Here is a 21,307-nt window from a genome sequence, read left to right as displayed (position 1 = left end):
ATTCACAATGGTGCAATAGTGGAGTTTTCATCTTGGGGCTTTCAAGTAATGTCTAATTGGATTTAAGGAACACTCTACAAAGGGAAGGTATGTCTGGCACTATAAACATAGACAAACAATTGAGCCTGGAGAAAGAATAGATCCAAGAGGTGAACCTGCTACTTCCAGTTTCCTAAACCAGTATTCTTTCTTGATGTTTCCTAAATGCCTATCTTTTACACAGAGATAAATGTAGTTCTTACCTCACATCAAAGAAACTTTTTTTTTTGTAATATATGGAGACTTTCACAAAGTCTCATAACCGGTCAAGATGCACAGAACAATTGGCTGTAAGGTGCCCAAACATAACTGACACATCTGCAATGAATCCATTCAACAAAAGGCATGGGGAAAACCTCAGAAGATGTGACAGAAAGCTCCCCAAGGCCAAGGATTCCTACTGATAGAATACATCCCTTCAACCTGACAGGGAAATGCACCCATGAACTCTCAATAGTATATTTAGCCAAATGAACCAGCATGATGGCAACAGCTGGTACACACATAAGGACAGGGGAAATTCTACAAGGTCTTACCCCCACATGAGGCATACATCAGGTTAATGGCTACTGAAAGAGGGAGCATCAGATGCCTCAGGGAGATAAATCCCATAAAGTGCTCAACTCAGGATTCATTCATGTACACGCAGAACTAAAAGGACTCAGTAGTTTGGGTTATATGTTTATATATATACAAATGAAAATTAAAGAAGGGATCATAAATATGAGAAAGGGAGAGGTATTAGAGAGAGAGAGGGAGGATTTGTTTCTTATAGTGCAGCTAAGGCACTGAGTTTCCCAAAAATAGCCACTACTTTTAAAAAAATAACTGCACATGGCAACATTTTCTATGATCTCTGTAATGTTTTTGCACATTTCGAACCATTCTGAAAGCTAAATTGTGTTAAAAAACATTTAAAATTAAGCCCCATTTCTATGTCCCATTACTTATTTTTGAATATCATGTTTGGGGTCATGAATTCAGGCTCACAAATGCTACAGAGCAGTCTCTGAATGAGGTCACAATTGCTTAACACAACAACCTTTGACTGGTTGTTCCAATATCTATTTCTTCCTGTCAGCAGCTAGTTTTACAGTGAACATTGTTGTTAATGATTTCTCTTATTTGCATCAGAAATTTTACCTCTCAGCATTTGCTATAAGCTGAAGAGGTGGCTAATGCTCGAATCCTAACAGCAACCACAAAGAGCTCTTTGCCATGCCAGACTTACTTTCGTTTGAAGGAATACCTTTACCTGGCATAGTGGTTGAAAAAGAATTTATTGAAGAAATTTGTGATAAGTTTATGATCAGAGATGAAGACACAGTCATACTGTCTTACCCCAAATCAGGTAAGGACTGTGAGTGAGAATGATCCTGAAGTGTATGAGGAAGGCTAGGGCTTTGATACCTCTTCTTTTGGGTGATGAGTGGAGTGCTCTATATATCTGATGTTTAAAATGCTTTGGGGGCATGGAAAGCTGTGTGAGAGTAATTGTGTATGCACTCAGAGAAAGACCTCTAGCCTGCTCTGTGTGGGTAGAGGATCAGTTAAGCCATCAGAGCAATGTCAGTGGATCTTAAAGCAGACTCTGGCATTGTTCTGTCTCTATGTGGAAGAGAGTGGAAGGGAGAAAGATGAAAATAACCAGAAGAAACAGCACCAAGAGAAAAAGGCATGGATGTAAGAATATATGGAAGAGGGAACAATGTTAGATACAAGAATTACCATGGATCTTGTCCAGGGAGTGGAAAAAGTCTCAAAACACAAGGAACCAAAAAGAAGCATCATGGGTTCTGGGGGAGGGATGTTTGCTGGTTGGCAGAAGCACTGAACATAGGTAAGTTTTATGTTTCTGACATTAAAAGTTAAATAATGTGGAAAAGCCAAGGGCAGTGGAATGCAGGGGAAAGATTCATACAATGACCCAGATAAGAAAGCTAGAGAAATATCTATTTACCAATGCACATGTAACACAAATACAAGTGTGTGTGGTAAATAGACAGAAGGGGTTTATTTACATTTAAGAGAAGCAGTACTCATACACATACTGCACCATGGCTGCATCTCCATTGCTTGGTAGTAAAACAAAGGAGCCTCTCTCAAAGGACAGATTCTATGACTACATCCCTGTGAACTCTCTGGGGTAGCTGAACTCATAACACCACATGTAGAATGATCATGGTCCGGGACTGGAGTGGATGTGCAGTAGGCAGGTGGAGTTAACTGAGTGTATTCTCAGTTTCCATAGGAAGCATTGGCAATGTGTTGGATGAATATGCTTTGTACTTACAGCATGTAAACAGTGTGAACACCACAGGTCTGTGTGCTTGGAAACAGCTGTACTGTGAATTGTATAGTTATATATCTACTTCATGCCTTTTCACAGTTACTGTTGAAAAATGTGATCATGACTTTTCCCTCTTGTTCAGGAACTAACTGGCTGATTGAGACTGTCTGCTTGATTCAGACCAAGGGAAATCCAAAGTGGATCCAATCTGTGCCCATTTGGGACCGCTCCCCCTGGATAGAGAATAAAGCATCATATCAAAAGTTGATCAGTAAGGAAGGACCACGCCTCCTCACCTCCCACCTCCCCTTCCATCTTTTCCCCAAGTCTTTCTTCAGCTCCAAGGCCAAGGTCAGTGTCCAGTGGTTGAGAAATCTTTGACCAAATGCTCTTTGAACTTATTCTACAACGATAAGCCCTGGAGATCTTGCTGCAATGTATTCAGATTTTGTAGTTTGGGGGAGGGAAGCTTGGATTCTCATGCACTAGGTGATGCTGAGGTGTCCCTTCTTGACACTGCATCAGAGTACCAGGATGTCATTCACCACACAGTGATCCTAGATAAAAATATGAGAGAAGTATAATATCACACCAGAGCATTCAAGAACTATACATACAGGTCAACAGTGTTCAAACATTGTGTACAGTGGATATTACTGTTTTGCTGTCACAAAGTCAATTAGCTCATCTTGATTCTACATATATCCCATGAGCAGTGGGTGAATCACTCAAGACAGAGTTTCTCAAAGTGTAAGAGGCTGATCAGGCACGAATGCTGTAATCATGGAGATTGTTCAAGTGTCACGTCTCATCTGTATCCACTGCGTCTTGTTGTGTCTAGCTGTTCACTGAGATCTGTAGCTACAGAATTCACACAAATCCCTGGTAGAGGATCTCCAAAAACCATCAAAGATATCTGTGTTCTGACCTATCATAGCTTCTTGTTAGTAAGAAAGTTTTCTGGAAGCTTCTCTACCATGGAACCTAAAAATACTTTATGCTTAAACTACAAAGACAAACTTGAAAAAATTATCTCTCTTGAAACTATCACCATGAAGTTGTGACCATTCATTTATATGCATGTGTGTTATCTCGATTTAGTCAACATTTGGCTAGAGAAATTGAGACCTAATGAGTTGAATACTAGAATAATGTCACAAAGAGAATTGGTACAAAATATAAATTTCCTTTTATTAAAATTATTATATATTTTAATGTATTTCTTTTATTTTTGAAATTATAATATAATTACATATATCAATCCCCTTCTTCTTTCTCCCTCCAAGCTTTCCCCCTTTCTATCTTTCAACATTATCGTCTCTTTTTTATTTATTTATTTATTTATTTTTTGGTTTTTCGAGACAGGGTTTCTCTATGTAGCTTTGCGCCTTTCCTAGAACTCACTTGGTAGCCCAGGCTGGCCTCGAACTCACAGAGATCCGCCTGCCTCTGCCTCCCGAGTGCTGGGATTAAAGGTGTGTGCCTTTAATACTGCCCGGCTATGGTCTCTTTTTTCATTAATTTTTGTTACATCTGTTTACGTATCTATGTATTTCTCAGTATTTAAATACAAAGTGTTCAGTCTATACAATGTTACTTGTATGCATCATTTCAGGGCTGAGCTTTTGGCATTGCATAACAAATTGTTATGCTTTGCCACAAGAAGCCTATTTCTCTGACTCTGCATTTCTGAGTTGCTTGTAGGTCTTTGTTTTCACCATTGTGCAACGACACACTGGCTTTGTACTTTGAACCATGATTCTTCTGAGAGTTATATTTGGTAGTTACAGTTGCAGAAATCAATTAGTTTCTCATTTGGAGAGAGATTCAGCACTGTACTCATCACTCTGTGTACATAATATGTTCTTTCATAGTGCATGGATACTTTTTCAAACTGAAAGATACTGATTTCTACAACTATAGAAATGGTGTTGGATTTTTGTTATTGTTGTTGTTTTATTTTTTTACATTATTACTGACCTTAGTCATTTTGCTGTTACATGCTTGTAAATGAAATAAAAATTATAAAAGAGGATTCTGACAATAGGTATTTTGTACTTATGTAATTATTTTTCCAAATAAAACAGATAAATGTTTTTAGAAACCTCATGGATATTTGATTGACATTTCATATAAACGGTGCCGGTTAAAAGGTTTGGATTGACTATGTTGACCTTCATGTACACATTTTTCCATTTAAGGTGATCTATCTCATCAGAAATCCCAGAGATGTTCTTGTGTCTGGTTATTTTTTCTGGCATAAGAAAAAAATTGGTAAGAATCCAAAGTCACTGACAACTTATTTTGAATGGTTCCTCAAAGGAAATGGTGAGTATCTTATTAAATATAGGACTTGGGGGAGTCTCAGAGACATTTTTAAAGTCAAGGTGAGATATAGCCCAGGCTACTACAGGAAATAATCTTAAAAATGTTTTTTATACCTATAAACCTTAGATTTTATCTTTTCATAGAGTGACATATCTCGGAATTACAACTCCTATGTTCTTATTATGTTATCTTCATTCTTATTAGATTGCCCCAAGTCCTCTGCCTTGCATTCACACTGTGATTTTTTTCCTTTAATAATATCTTATTTATTATGATCCGGTGTGTATATATGTTCATGAGTGTCTGTGTGAGTACACACATCCCGAAGAACATTTGTGATAATCTGAGAACAACTTTACGGTGTCAGTTGTCTCCTTCTAACTGATGTGGGTTACAGAGACAGTTTGGTCATCAGGTTTACACAATAAGAACTATTTAATCCATTGTTATCGCATAATGCCACCATTCCCGTTTGTATCTCTATTTGCTTCATTTGCTAATTATTAGTTGTGTAGATCATTTGTGCTAATTTCTACATTTCATATTGCAGTAAAGTTGATTTAATAACTTACTCTTCTAAAGTATGTTATTAGGGGCTGGATAGATACTGCAGTGTTTCTAAACACTTGATGTTATTTAGGGGAGTGGAGTTTTTTCCCAGCACTCACATCAGGGGTCTCAAAATTTTACATGACTCCAAGTTCAGGGTAACTGATACTCTTCTCATCTCTGTGGGTTGGCACATACACACACACACACACACACACACACACACACACACACACACACACATACACACACGGGCGGGAGAGATTTATACTCAAATGAAAATGAGCAAACATATACAAAAATAAAAAATAAATGTTTTAAATGTGATTTCATTAACTTCAAGTCTCTAGGGCCTTGTATGATCTGTGAATACCGTGTATAACATCCTCTCTATCTGTGTCTCTGTGTCTCTGTCTCTCTCTCTTTCTCTCTCCCTCCCACTCTCTCTACTCTTCTCCACCTCTCTCTCTACCAGATGACTTTCCCCCTCACTCTGTTCATTGATTTGGTTATTAATGATGTGACACAACCTTGATTCATACCTTCATTTGATTTCATTCAACAGGTTGTTGTATTGATGGGAATCATTCTTACCAACATCATACAAAAATACCACTCTTCTCTTCTTTGTCATTGGATCTTTCTGTCTTCTTTACCACACCTTACTAGGAGGCAGGCACTGAGTTATGTGCTTATTGAACATTGCTCCCTGCAAACTCTCAGATCTTGTAGTTGTGTGTTGTTGGATACAGTCATCAAGTCTCATCACTTGAAACATATCAATTAAAATGTAACATAATAGTAAATATCCAGTCTATTTAGTATGGTGCAAGCCTGCAATCACATTATTCATGGTGTGGATTCAAGTGAATCCATAGTTCAAGAGCATCCTTGCCTACATGCCAATACTGAGGCAGCCTTGTTAACATACCATTTGCAATCTTTTAAATCTCCAAATAAACACATATCTTTTAAAAGGACTCCAAAGGCAGAACAGCTGTTAATTGTAAGCTATGTATATGTCATTGGCTTATTTTTGGTGCTCAAACCTACATGGTTTTGGCTTTTTGTTTCTTTTCAGACAGGATCAGTTGTATGAAATAGTGGCCACAAATTCTCTGTGTACTGGAAAATGACATTGAACCTCTGGTCTTCTCTTGTCTCTACCTCCTGAGTTTTAGTATCACAGACGTATGACACCACATTTGGCTTGGATTTTAGCTTTTCTTTTGATGTGCATAGGTGTGTGTGTTTAACATGGTGTGCATATCAATGTGAGAATGTGGCTGTTCTTGTGCCAAAGCTGGAGTGTGAAACACAAACAACAACATCAGGTGTTGAGCCTTAATTTCTACCTTGTTTGAGACAGAGTCTCTTTCTTCTTGTTCAGCACTGTGTGTGACAGATAAGTTGGTCACAAGCTTCTGAGCATTCTCCTGTCTCCACCTCCCATGTCATAGAAGGAGCACTAGGGTAACAAATTTACTGCATCACCATCTTTGAGTCCTTCCAGAGGATTCAAACTCAGGTCCTCACACATGCAAGGCAAATGCTTTCCACTGAGCCATCACCTGAGCCCAACTTTCAATCTCAAGTGGCTTAATTCTGTCATGTATTGTGCAATTTACTTTCCCTTCACTACTTACCTGTGGATCATTTACCCCCAGCTTTCAATAAAAAAATTCTGTCATATATTGTTCTATTCACTTTCCCTCTACTACTTCTGTGTAGATCATTTACACCCAGCTTTTAATCAAATTGTGTATTTCTTGAATTCATGTGTTCTACTGCTCTCACTACGGCTTAACTCTTAACTTCTATCCTGATTTGATTCTGTTAGTTCTTCAGATAATGGCGCAATCCAAGAGTGCAATGGAGGCTGAGACTTTTACAGAAAGCCTTAGACAAGGAACAGTGAAGACATTGTGACTGTTGAGAACACATCACAATAGTCCTAGGAATGTAAATGAAGTTTTGGGGTGAAGCATTTGGGCTGTGCCTGGAAAGTCTCTAGTTGTCTGTGTTTGGGGAGTTTAGTTGATGAACCACTATTGAGAAGTGGTGGAAGCTTAGAGGTAGATGCCAGGATGAGGGGATCTCCCTCAGAAAGGGTTAAGATAGTTCTTCAGACATGATGGTAATACAAAGTCCAAGCCTGGCCATGCCAAGAACCCCTGGCTTACTGTACTGGTATGATTGCTTTTCTACAACACATACCTCTATCATTGCAGCCCAATAAGAGTATGTCTCCATGTGGTATCAGGTGAGGTGATGAGTGTACTAAGGAATTTGATTTAACCAGCTCACTATATGTGTGTATGGGTCCAATTTGACATTGTATACTTTAAATACTGTCTGCATTCCCCGAAAAGTGAAGAATATCAGGCAGACCTCACTTTCATACTTTATAATCAATTCTTTCCTCTTCCCTTCATACAGTGGTATATGGATCATGGTTTGAGCACACATGTGCCTGGCTGTCCATGAGAGAAAAGGACAACTTCCTGCTACTGAGCTATGAAGACATGAAACAGGTAGCTTTAATTCTTACAGCAATCACAAAGATTCTCACAAACTCACACCATGCAGCACCCCACATTCCTCAGATTCCCATGTCATTGTTAGGCTAATGAAGAGTCAATAAAAGTGAGACTATGCTCCATGTCCTTTATTGCCCTGCATCTGGCACTTTCTCTCTAGCCTGTTTGTCCATCACCCACAACTTCTTTACCCTATTCCATTCTGGGGTAGCTCACACTTGCACTATAGGTTTTTTAATTCTGTCTATGCAACACATTCAATACACCTAATAACCCAATGGTCAATGGGGAATGGGTAAAGTGGTGTCATTTCACTGTTGTTCCCAAATGTATGTCATCTCCCCTTGATGGCAAGAAGAGTGACAAAGGCAGGAAATCCATCTGTGAATCCTGGGAGAGCACAAGAGTTGAAGTCACATGAACAGCACTGAGTGATGCTCACATCTGACTAGACATGTACAGGATGCAGCCTGCCACGTGATCAGATTAAGGGTGTGTGCCACCACTGACTTCTGCTAAATGGCTTGCTTTTAGCTCTGACTCCCGGGCAACTTTATTTATCAACATACAAATAAAATCACATTTCAGCACAAATAAAACATCACTACATAGGTCACAGCATGCTGGTGCTAGCTACTCTACCTCTGTTCCCCCAGAGTCTAATCTCATGGCAGCAGCATGTTTACCACCAGCATTGGAAACCATGTTTACTTCCTGATCTCTAGGAAATTTGTAGGTCCATGCTACCCCAGAGTAGCATGTTGACAGCTGCTCAAAAAAACCATGTAAGTGTTTGGAAGTAGGGCCTCTTAAAAGAGCCATTGCCCAATTTGCCACTAGCACTGTTGTGCCCAGATCGTGACCCCCAGAGAGACCACCAAAGACAAGCATGCCGGAATGCAAAAGCATGGTTTAATTCTGGATATCTAAAAGCAATACAAGCCTAGCCAGGGACTTCGTCCAATACACCCAACGCAGTGGAGGCTGGAGGAAGCGCCCACCTATCTGCAAGCTCAGCTTTTAAAGGGAAAAGTCACAAGGTTACATTGTTTAGGGGTGCTAGTACGGGTACAATTCTGATTGGCTCGCTTCTAGGGGCTTCTAGAAATTACTTCTAAGGGAGTGGTTGCCCGCCACCATTTCTCATTGGCTGCCCTCAGGTGGGGGCATTTTTATGGTCAGTTACCCTGGAAACTAGGGAGAGGACATTCCATAGTCTGGCAGGCATTACCTCGTGACTATCTTGTGACTCTGTACTTTTACACTTCCTGGTTTCTGGAATCTGAACTGACTGGTTTTAGTAACTAATGGCCTATTCCCAAAAGGAAAAATCTTAGGCCTTAATTTTAGGGTGAAAGCATTTTAGTCTTATTTCTAAGATGGCTCATTTTGGTCTCACAGCACCAAGCCACAAAGCCGTCTCTTGAAGGAGCCATGCCTCTGCTCACTGCCAGCAAACAGAGCCCACCGGAGAAAAGGTCACTACCAAAAAGCCGTGCTTGACTATATTCTTGTGTGTCTAGTATCCTTTTTTAATTTTTTTCAGGTTTTATGTGAAAATTTTGGCCACACATTGGAATGCCATATGTAAAGGGACATTTCCTATCCCAACTGCTTAGTCCCAAAGTGCAGAATCAGAGGATGAATATGTATTGTAAATCCTTTGCTGATAGTGTAGGCTTGTTACCAGCTCAATCTTATATTTAAATTAAGTCATTTCTATTAATCTTCATAATGCCTAGTGGCTCGTGGCTTTACATGTCCTCTAGCATGACTTGCTTCTTGATCAGCTGGCTGGCATCCCTCCTGACTCCACTCTTGTTCATCCTGTCGTTCTCAGTTTTGCTTTCCCATCTAACTTCCTGCCTGGCTAACTGTATGTCACCTTTTTATTAACCAAGGTGAGTAATACATATTCATAATATAGAAAAGGATTGCTCCACAGCAAACAACTTTGTAGATCAAAGGATTTGTGGCTGGCTTCATGTTATCATTTCTCTTTTCATAGTGTGAAAATTACATTCCAGTAACAAAAATGCTAGAAAGTAGAGATGAAAGCTCTATGTAGTTGTCAGCCAAGCATCTCCATGTTAAATGACTTATAAAGGTGTTGACTTCAGCAATAGCACCTTGCTGTCAGTTTGTGAAGAGCAACCTATAGCCTGTGTTGTTAGGGGTTCCCATGAGGTCTCTTTGGCCAACAGCTCAATTAGATATAAACCAGTCTCAGTAATAAAAAATTCCTTTGGTGACAAGAGATGTCTATTTGGAACACCATCTCCCCCATTATTAGGTCACATTATTTAGATGGTCCTCATATGTATGTATACTGTATTAGGTTGCATATGTTCCCTCAAATGCCCTTTAATTTTAGCTGTGACTCCCCCATATTCCCTCCTCCAAGTCTCTCTCCTTTCACCCTCTCCACTTGATTCTACCATTCCAGCACTTACCAACTCATCCACAATTTGCACTTTATGTTTATAATTTTCTATAATTATTATATGCTAAGGGAACTTTCTTTCCTGATTCAGTCTACTTTGTGTTCTCTTTGTTTCTTTTACTTTGATAGTCATGTCTTTAGGTTAAAGAAATTTTTTTTCTATGATTTTGTTGAAAATATTTTCTGCACCTTTGACCTGTGTTTTCTTCTTCCTCTATTTTTAATTTTAGACTTGTACTTTTCATAGTGTCCCAGATATCTTGAATGTTTTATGAAATGAATTTTTTAGATTTAACCTTTTCTTCAACAAGTGTATCCATTTCTTCTGGGATTCTCTCATTCATTTCTTCTATTCTATTAATAAAGCTCACATCTGAGGTTCCTGTTTGAGTTCCTAAGTTTTTCTTATGCAGATATCCTTCAATTTGGGTTTTCTTGGTTGATTGTATTTCCACTTTTGGATCTTGAGTGGTTTCATACATTTCCTTCCACTGTCTGTGTTTTCATAGATATCTTTATGGGATTTATTCTTTTCCATTTTAAGGACCTTTTTCATCTCTATGCAGGCTATTTTAGAGACATTTTCTTGTTCTGTAGCTGTGTTGAAATACTCAGTGCCTGTTGTAGTATGGTTGCTGGGCTCTAGTGAAAACACACTGTTTTGAATATCATTGACTGTGCTTTTAGGTTGGCATCTAGGCATCTGCGATTGGTAAATTTTAATCCTCTGCGTGAGGATATCTGGTCTTGTCTTTGTTGGGTTGGTGCTTCCTTCCTAAATTTTTATTACTCTGTCTGGTACTTAGGAGAGTGTGGTGGCTGTGTGTTGCCTTGTAGGAAATTCTTCTGGGATTCTGATAGGTGTGGACAGAGGGAGTTCCATTTAAAATGTTTCCAGATATAGAAAGCTTGCACTTAGGAATCGGCATCATCCAGGAGGAGGTCATTAGAAGGTCCATAAGAGGGAAGAAAATGTGGCCACTGAATGAGGTCAGGCCACAGCAAAAGTTCAATATCAAGCTGTAAATAAGATTGAGGCATGGACTTGGAAGAATGGAGAGAAAGATGAAAATTTGCAGTTAGCCTACTTGCTTTCCTGGTTAGAGTGGCCTGTAGGTGCTTAGGGAGTGTCATCTGGATTTCAGGATTGGCTAGGACAAAACAATGAGTAGGGAGAAGGAACTTGGGAAGATAAGATTTGTGTATTTGTGTTATCCATATGAAACAAGGGCATTTGGGGTGGCAGACTGTAGCAGGTGCTCTACAGAGAGCTGGGAAGGAGACTAGGAGACTGGACTTGAAGGAACTAATGGAAAGGTGAAGGTTTGCATTTAGCCTAATTATTCCTTGCCCAGCTTGGTCTGTGGGTTCCCAGGAATTGCATGATGGAGTTGAGGTGTAAAACAAATCAATGCACTGGTGTTAGGACATTAGGAAGTGTCTGGGAAATGCACTAGAGATGTGGGTGTGTAAGGCAGGTGCTCTGTTGCAGAGTTGGGGGTAACCTGGGGGAATGGACTCAAAGGAATGAGGGTGAGGTGAAGATCTGTAGTTAGCTTACCTCTTCCATGGCCAGAGTAGTCTTTGGTTTCCAAATGAGGGCCTGTTGGAGTTGGATGTTGAGATAGTGCAATGAGTTGGAGGACAGGTCCTAAGATCTGTATAATCTACTCTAGATGGGAGGGGGGAGTTGCTACAGATTTTCTGTGGCATAACTAGGGATGAGACTGGGGAACTGGGTCTGGAGGAGCACAGGGAAAGGTAAATCTGCAGTCAGCATACCTGCTTCCATGGCAGGAGTCAAAAATAATTTTTAATGAAAAGTATTCAGGAGCAACAAAAAATGGATTATTCAAAAGGAAATTGATCTTTTAATGTTATCATCCAGGAACAGAAAGTTTCCACATAAGTACCAATACTAAGGACTGCTTTGTCTTTTGTAAAATCTTTTACTTTCTCTTCATAAAATTCAGTATTCCCCATGAAGCTTCCTTACTCAGCTGTCTCTGTTGTAAGTGCAATTTCCCATATGTTTTCTGTCCAACCATTCAACACATTTTTTCTGTTATTTCTATGGTTGTTTACCTTCCCTTGAAATATTCACTGAATCTGTGATAAAATATGTAATAAAAGTTTTTGAAACAATAATACCACAATAATACCTTTAGGCCCCCAGGAAAAGAACTGGAATTCAAAGCAAAGTCCAAACCTGTGCCTCCTTCTGACTATTTCTTAATATTAACCCTGTTGTGGCAGTGCACAGTTGTATTTCCAGAATATGGTATCGGAAGCAGGAAGACTGTGAATGTGATGCCCATCTGAGTTACAGCATGAGGTAAAACTCAACACAAACTGATATCTCCCAGAAGTACCCCCAAGTAATAATTATTCAGATCAGTCTCATGAAAGTGTAAACTTATATTATTCTCATTTACCCATAGAATACAGTATTACGTTGTGTAAACATTAACCTCTCTCAAATTCTTTGCACACATTGCCTTCATTCCCATGGATCACTGTCTAGAATTATTTCTATAAGTCTTTTTGAACATCTCAGGGCAGGTTGGGTATGGTGGTGCACACCTTTAATGTCAACACTTAGGTGGTAAAGGCATGTGGGTAGATCTCTGACCTCTTTGAGCTTGAGGTCAGTCTGGTCTCCAGAGCAACTTGCATTCCATCAGACAGGGCTCCATAGTGAGATCCTCTCTCAAGAAAAATCATTGCAGTACATTTAGTAGATGGGTTGGCACACACCTGTGAACATAGCACTACAGAGATTGAAGCAGGAGGATCAAATGTTCAAGGACTTCAGCCACAATGAAGTAAGCTTGAGAACAGCATCGGTTATATGAAACCCTGTCTCTAATATCCTCTCCTCCCCAGAAGAAATTCCAGCCTTTGTCTTTTAGGGACACAGATCAGCCACAATTCAAGCCTTCTCAATATACAAATGCTGTGTGGGACTCTTACCCTCTCTACATGTTCTGTTTCTTTCCAAAATCCTTTATCATTTCATGATGCCATTTCTTTTTTCATGTCCCTTTCTTCATCTTCCATCCATAGTTCCAATCTCTGCATCTGTTCTCTCAGAGCTTTCTGTTGATTACCTTCATTTTTGTTTCTTCTTTTAGGACACAAAGAGCATCATAAAGAAGATTTGTGAATTCCTAGGAAAAAAATTAGAGCCAGATGAGCTGGATATGGTCCTCGAATACAGCTCCTTTCAAGCCATGAAAGAAAATAAAATGTCCAATTTCAGTCTCATCCCTGAAAATACGGTTACTCACAATTTGGTTCTCTTGAGAAAAGGTGAAGAAATTTTTGAGCTTTAAATTATGTCAACATGTGGAAGGCTTGTTGCTGGGAGCCATTCCCCAGCAGTGGATGGGTCCTGCATAAGGTGTAAAGAGTTGGCGGGAAAAGGAAGTGAGCCAGGCCATGGTGGTCAGGAGAATCTTGCAGCCTGACTGACTAGCAGCCAGAGTGTTTCTTTATTTATACAGAATTTAGTTAGCAGGGATACATTCATGATGTTCCAAAACATAGATCATATCATTTTTGTTTTTGGACATGTGTTTTACTTCCTTTTGCTCATCTTTTAGTCATCATTAATAAACTATGACAGTACAGAGTTATCATTTCCAATCATTTTCCCTCAAGTTTTGACATCATTAATAAACAGAGATATCATACTTACTCATTAACCCCATAACCCAATTTTCGAGAATCTAGAGGCATATGACAGCCTGTGCTCAGGCTGGTTATTTTGGTTGCTTCAAGGACATTAGACCAAAACAAAATCTTCAACCACCCTGGGCATTTTGCCATGTCTCAAGTAATGTATTACTAACTCTTAGTGGTCAGGGTGCCCAGAAAAAATCCTCAGGCTAAAGCTGCTGTAGTTATTATTCAAATCCTGGCATAATACAATCAATGTTCACATTTATATCTTTATAGAATTTGGCATTCTGTTGTTCCTTGACATTATAGTGGCTTTAAATTTTAAGAAAGGGAGGTCCTGACTTCTTATACTTTTATCATCTTTCCACTATATACTTTCTTTATCAATATGTCTCTATGTGGGGAAGAGTTGTATGCCACGTAATTGTCTGAGTGTACAGTGGGAAGAGGCTTGTAACCTGAGCTGTGGCCAACTCCTCTGGTCCACCAGATCTTGCTGACCTTTTTGAATTTACTTTGTTTTGAATATCATGTTCCAGTGTAAATACAGGGACAGATGTTTCAAGAATATCTCATAGCCTCGTGAAGAGACCTCTGGCTTCTTCTTTATGTGTCACAACCTCCAAGGCATGAGGAAGACCTTCAAGTAGATAAGGATATCTCCCTAAAAGTGGTGGGGGGAGAAAGTATGTTCAGGACTTTCCTGGATAAGCATAGAAGCAGCATTCCTGGGAGAAGGCATAAATGATTCATAAGGAATTTTCCATCAATCCAACATCCCCAAATTGTACAAATATTAAAAGTGCCCCAAGTATGTAAAAGGTGGAGATGAGAACCAAAGGTGGCATGGCAGCCATCATGTGGCTCAGCTTTGCTGGATCTTTGTCAAGCAGTTGTGCCGGCTCTATGATTTCTGCCATTCCGTTCAGATATGGCTGTGCCATCTCCCCATTTTTTGTTTTAAAAAGATGAGTGGAAGGAATAGAATCAAAATAAGCACAACTCCTAGGATTATTCCCAAATTAATGATAATAGACAAAAAGCTCTGTCCTGAACAAAAGAAGTGAGAGATTGTAAAAGTCTGTTTGTAACCTCAGAAGCCAAGATGGCCTCTAATTGAGCTGAAATAATGGCTATACTTTGTTGAAGTAAAGACTGTATGTTTGTCACTAGTTTAGGATTGTTTCATAGGCCATGGAGGTAGGACCTAACCTGTGCCTAGATTATCTTAGAAACTATTGTATGGAAGTGGAGTGACATAAATCCATTTAAATTGTGAATGACAAGAGACAGTTAATATAACCTTAATATTTGAATTTGATTACCCATAGTAACGAGTATAATAATGTCTAAAATTAAAGCAGCAGTAAATCTTTTAGCCTACTGAGAACATTAGTAATTTTTGATACCATATGTTAAATAGGCACCTTAGCTGTATATCCCAGGTTAGGAAATCAGTGTTCCAGTCTTTTGTAAATAAATGAATAAGGGGCAATGTAATCATCTCACTCCTTCCTGCCAAAATTTGGGGCATAGCTGGGGACCCAAAAAGCTGGAATGTTGACCAAGTCCAGGAAGAGAAGACTGCTTCATTTGTTGTCCAGGTAATGTAGGACCATCTGAAGCTAGAGACGTGCAGGCAGCAGCTTGTTGTTCCGGTGAGACTGAGGTGGGAATGTTTCTGAAGTCACTGCACATCACATCATAGTTTCTCACAAACCTTACAGAAGAGTCATTCCATGGTGATGATGTGGTCTTCAGTAGCTCTGAAAAAAGTGATTTGTTCTGGGAGAGCATCTTGGGATTGCAGATGGTTGTGTTCAATACCCTAAATGGAAAACAGAAGGGTAGACATGTTGCAATGAGGCTTTGTACATCTCCCTGTCATAGAAACTCCAAAGAAAACATTTAGTGCATGGGACTAGAGATATACCTGGGATAATAAACAGAAAAAACTTCCATTCATGGCTGAAAAAAATTTTAACCCTGTCACGATTGCTTTCTCACACCAAGCTGAGAATAGACCCCACAGAGACTAAGTTAGTTATTCACTAGTGTTACAATCTGATGATGTTTACCAACCTCAATTTGATTGCTTCAGGCTCAGGGCTACGCAGTTTGTTCTGAAATGCCTCTCCAGGAATGGGAATATCCATCTTCTTTATGTCTGTGCTAACTCTCTATGCTGGGAGCATATTGTGGGTGTGGTTTCAAAGCTGTAAAGTTGAGGAGCAACTTTGCCAGAAAGAATCACACCTGGAGTGTAACCTTTACCTAGTTAGCAAATAATTAGTGAGATGGTACTTGGCAGTGAAGAAGGAATGAATCAGATGTCAGGTCTTTGGGGACAAGTAAAGAACATGGGTTAAAACACATCAAATGGAGTGTTATGAGTATTGTATTTAATTTTCTTCTTCCAATAATTTACATGCTTTAGCCTTAACACCCAAACCTCCTCCACCCTAGAATGTAAGGTTCATGTCCTAGAATATAAAGACATCAGGACTATACATATAGCTAAGTAAGTTAAAGTGGTTAGCAGACTGCATTTAATCCAATAATACTGGTATCCTCACAAGAGGAAGTTTGGGCTCAGATTTGAGCACACATACATGTCACTTCAAGAATATGGTCATTTGTACACTATGTACTGAGCCCTCTGGAGAATCCACTGCTATTGACAGATAACCTCCGAATACTGTTCTCCAGACTCTGTAAAGACAAAGTTGTCTGCACTAGAACTGAAGGTCCCACATAAGAAGAGAAGTTGCCAATTCTTGGATTTCCTGTAATGAATCAGAATTTGGCAGAGGTAAAACAGTATGTATACATAAAGGCTTTAATGAAATGCCAAAGGGAATGAAGTGGCTTGTTTAATAGGGAAAGTCTATGGAAACTAACAAGTAAAAGTTCTGTCAGAAACACACTGGAGCAGATGTAATAGAATCAAGCACACAATTCCATGAAGACAGCTGCCATTTCCTCTTTTCCATGTAGATTCTTCCAGGATGACCACAATGAATTTTAGTTAAGTCTCTCCAAAACATAGTGTTTTTCATGTACCATGTATGTTAGTTCTGTCAAAAAACTTGATCTGACTCCATAAGTCATTTGTAATTTAATCATCATAGTGATTATATATGACATTCATTTCTTTTATGATTGAACATAACTTTTACTCTGGGGAATTATTTTTCTTGTACTCACACTCATTATAAGCCGTAAGTCCCATTGAAACCCAGGTCATTGAAGGGGGAGACCAACTTCATTACTTGCCCCACCCTGACTCATGACTTCATTACAGAGGATGCTGAGATGGATATCTGGGAAACACTTTTGAAATAATAAGATGCATGAGGATAATGTTGGTCTTTTCAATTCATACATCAGATTGGTTCCTTTTTTTAATCTTGAAAGTATGAGCAGATCAAAGATTAATTCTAAAATTAATTTAATTACTTACCATTAGATACCTAATATCCTAAACCACAATCCATGAAAAGCTTTGATAACTGTTAGATTGGCTTTAAGTGGGAGGAATTCACTCTCCTTTAGTTGCTCTTCTCAGGATCCAAGAAAAATACCTGTTCTTGCCTCTGGAGAGCTACTCTTTACCTGGGAGACTCAATCATTTGGCTAGGTGGGATGAATCTGGTTTGAAGCTTCAAACAATATTTTTCTACAAGCAATGTTGATCATTACAATTCCATATTTTGATACTGCAGGAAATACAGACCAGAGAGATGGTCATTCCCATTCATCTGCTGTTTAGTAGACAGAACTTTTATAAAGACATTGTCACAATGAAGACATGATGAAGCAAAAATCTTCTGACAAATTTCAAAGGTTTTGGACCTCAATACTTCAGAGTGGATGTTTCCTAAATACAATGCTTGAGCCACTAATCATTTTCACTGGTGTCCTGAGAAGGTATTAATCTGAGACACAGAGGGAAGAACACCTAGAGATAAGCATACTAACTGCAGGCCAATAAAAAGACAGGGAAGGTCTGGACAACAAACTATTAGGAGAACTGAGACCTCCAGAACTATGAGGAAGTTCCTTTTCAACAAGACTTAAGCCACCAAGCATTAGGATTATCCTGTTTCCTGACACACCAGAGTTTGGGGGGATTTTTAGAAAGAGTGAATGAAGAGAAATATATGCTTGTAAGGTGCACAGGATTTTGACATAATTCGACTTACAACTTCATGTGTGTACCTGCAAAGACATGCTTCTCTCATCTGGACTTATTCAATCCAAGTGGGCAGCCATATTGAATTTACTGAGATTCTGGTAGCTCAGCATCCAGTCTGGCTTATCAAGAGCCAGGTGTGCTGTGGAAAACAATAAATAAATTTGTTCTAATAATGAAGATAATAAGAAAGCTGAGAGTAGCAATGAATACTGCCAGGTTACCTTCTTAACTGATGACACTCTTGTAGACATATTGATTAATGGCATATTATTTGAATATGGTATATCAATCATTACCATTTAATTCTGAATATTTTATATTTTCTTTAATAATACCACTGGGAATTTAAAGTTAACTTATATGATACATAAGGAATACAATGTGGTGAGGAAAACCATGACTTCTACTATCAGTCTTCTTGGCTTCAGGTCAACATCCACCACTCTCATGCTGAGTAACATCTCAAGGACTAATTTTTCCTCATCAGAAAAGTGGAAACAAAGCCAGTCATTACCTTCCTCACTCACTCATGAATGCTTTCAACAATTCCATACTGAGTATGATCTATGTGTCTGATATGATTTGACGAATGAAGACTTTGGTGATAAAAGAAACATTTTACTTTTTAAATATATGAGATACATATTTCAAGCATCTTTACAAAAAGTAAATTAATCAAAGTGTCACAGTTATGAAATAACAGACAGCAAGGATGGGTCTGCAGAGTCCTACATGTAGGGAAGACAGGAAGAGGTGGTCACAGTGGCATAAATTGGGAAACCAAAGAACATCAAGTGTGTATATGGAAGACATCAGCACTCTAGAAAGAAGGAACACACAGTTCAATGAGAGCAGATAGACAATTTGTCATCTCTAATGTCAAAACCAAAGACATACTAGAATGGAGTGATGAGAACCAAAGTCTGGTGAAAAGATATGGTAAAAAGATCACGTAGTTCTTCATGCATCACCAGACACTATATTGCCTGAAAATAGAAATCTTGAGATGTTCTCAGCTGGCAGTATCTGGGTCTCTTGCATCTGATGAAAGCATCAAGATGATTGTCATGTAGCTCACAACATTGTGCATCTCCAGCTCAAGGGGATCAGATGCCTCAAAGCTCTGCAGGAACCTGCATTCATGTGTACCTACACACACATAACTAAACATAATTTTAAAGATCTTTTAAAAGTTGCTTGCATGTTTTTTAGAAGTTTTAAAAGTAAACACTAAAATTTGGAAAGAACAATTAAAATCTGCTTAGATAATTGAGATAAGAAACTCTTTTGGGTTGGACAGAATGATGGATGCAGGTGTGTGGGAAGCAGGAATAATCTCAACATCTAAAAGCTAGAGCTAGTGTGGAAGCCCTTAGAGTGTGTAGTTGATATGAGATAGGAGGAGGGAGGACATCATTGCCACAGAAGTAGAATTCTGATGTATAATTTTTCAAGGGGTAAGATGTGTTCTGGAAGTCATTGGTACTTCCCCTTTATTAACTGTGTGGCCCTTGTCAAGTACATGGTAAGACCATGTGAAGGAAGGACTGACAGCAGTGTTGAGGTCATCATTAACAAATGTATGTGTCTGCTTCACATTTTCTAGGCATATCTGGGGACTGGAAGAATCACTTTACAGTAGCCCAAGCTGAAGCTTTTGATAAAGTGTTCCAAGAGAAAATGGCTGATTTCCCTCCAGGGCTGTTTCCATGGGAATAAATTCTTAAAATTGTAAAAAAAAATATGGTGAGTGGGGTTTATTTTCCTGTTCTTGTACATGTGAATGACTGGATGTTGTCACAGAATAAATCTTGTTATTGAATTGTAGAGTTTGTTTTTTTTAGATATTAATTGATAAAGTGTTAGTAGTGGTAATAGTAGAGGAGGTAGTTGTAGTGTGTGGTGTGGGGTGTGTGTGTGTGTGTGTGTGTGTGTGTGTGTGTGTGTGTGTGTCTATATTTCCACGTACAGTGCTTTCAGAGGTCAAAAGAGTGCATTGGTTCCAATGGAGTTGCAGTTACATGTGCTGTAAGCCCCCTGCTTTGTGTCTTGGAAATGAACTCAGGTCCTCTACAAGGGTAGTGAAGTGCTCTTGACCACAGAATTATCTCTCCACTCTGAATCTTGAAGTCTTGAGTCATAAAATATTTGCTTCTTTGATTAGTGGTTTGTTTTACATTATCAGCTAACTCTAATATGCTTCATGGAATCCCAGCTTAAAGCAATCTTTGTAACATTTTAAACATTAAAAATAAACTACAAGAAACTTTAAGTATTTTTTATTCTATGACTTTTTGCCAAAGAAATAAAAAATGTTATCTATAGAGACTTTGAAACTTCATTCAAAATGCCTAAGGTATAATATGATCTTTATAAACTTACATTTCTGCTCAGTATTTTGTATCTCTATTTCACTCATTTTTTTGTAATTTTTACTGGGTGTTACATTATGAAACTTTGATACAGACATGCACGTCATTGTAATTTATTCAGTATTTCTCCTCTATTGTCCTGTCCTTAGCTACTGTTAATATGTTCTGCTCCCACATGGTCCACTCTGCTTGTGTGTCCTAGAGCCACACTTATATTTAAATTTGGATGTGCAAATGGGAAAAGAGTGCATTATTTTCTTTCCTTTTACAGTTAAGAGGAAAGTTGTTATGATAGACATGATGGAGAATACAGCATGAGTCCAGAGCAGGGAGAGAAAGTAGTAGACTGAATACGGCCAGCAGAATAGGCCAGGCCATGAGGAAGGGAGCAAGAAAGGAGGATGAACAGAGAGGAGCAGAGGGAGAGAGAGAAAGAGAGAGACAGACAGAGACAGAGACAGAGACAGAGAGAAAAAGAGAGACAGAGAGACAGAGAGAGGCAAAGAAGACAAAGAAGCCAAGAGGTGCATAGTCAAAATGTCAGCGTTATATAGGAATCAGAAGCTGGGGAACGGAAGCCCGTGATCTGGAGAGGAGAAGGGTGGAGCCTGGAATGAGAGGAGCTGAGAGGCGCTGACAGCAGCCAGGATTCCAGATACCTGAGTGGACTCTGTAACAAATACTTGGCCCAGAGTGTTTGGAGGCCAGCATGTACTTTGTTATGCTAATAGGCACTATAGTCAGCATTTGTTCTGAATTTCTTTTGGGCCTGACATATCAACCTTTTTGTTGATGATAATGTAATCTATTCTGTAACTTCTTTTAAGCTAAAATTGGGACATTGTCAGGACCTGGGCAGGTTGG

General features: G+C 39.0%; 1 protein-coding gene across 1 annotated transcript; it reads left to right on the top strand.

Moving 5' to 3' along the window:
- Positions 1-1,257: 1,257 nt before the first annotated feature.
- On the top strand, positions 1,258-19,790 carry LOC131898331 (sulfotransferase 2A1-like). Its single transcript, XM_059249501.1, has 6 exons — positions 1,258-1,390; positions 2,472-2,680; positions 4,531-4,657; positions 7,646-7,740; positions 13,324-13,501; positions 19,678-19,790. The coding sequence occupies exons 1-6, from the start codon at positions 1,258-1,260 to the stop codon at positions 19,788-19,790; spliced, it is 855 nt and encodes a 284-aa protein (XP_059105484.1).
- The last annotated feature ends 1,517 nt before the right edge of the window (positions 19,791-21,307 follow it).

The sequence above is a fragment of the Peromyscus eremicus genome, chromosome 1 (genome assembly GCF_949786415.1).
Source record: "Peromyscus eremicus chromosome 1, PerEre_H2_v1, whole genome shotgun sequence".
Taxonomy (NCBI): domain Eukaryota; kingdom Metazoa; phylum Chordata; class Mammalia; order Rodentia; family Cricetidae; genus Peromyscus; species Peromyscus eremicus.
Note: the sequence above shows the minus strand (reverse complement) of the source record. Positions and strands in the feature narration are given on the sequence as shown.

Coding starts and splice junctions, on each gene's coding strand:
- LOC131898331 (XM_059249501.1), top strand. CDS start 1,258: ATGCCAGACTTACTTTCGTTTGAAGGAATACCTTTACCTGGCATAGTG. Junction 1,391..2,471: donor ACTGTCTTACCCCAAATCAG/GTAAGGACTGTG, acceptor CCTCTTGTTCAG/GAACTAACTGGCTGATTGAG. Junction 7,741..13,323: donor GCTATGAAGACATGAAACAG/GTAGCTTTAATT, acceptor TTCTTCTTTTAG/GACACAAAGAGCATCATAAA.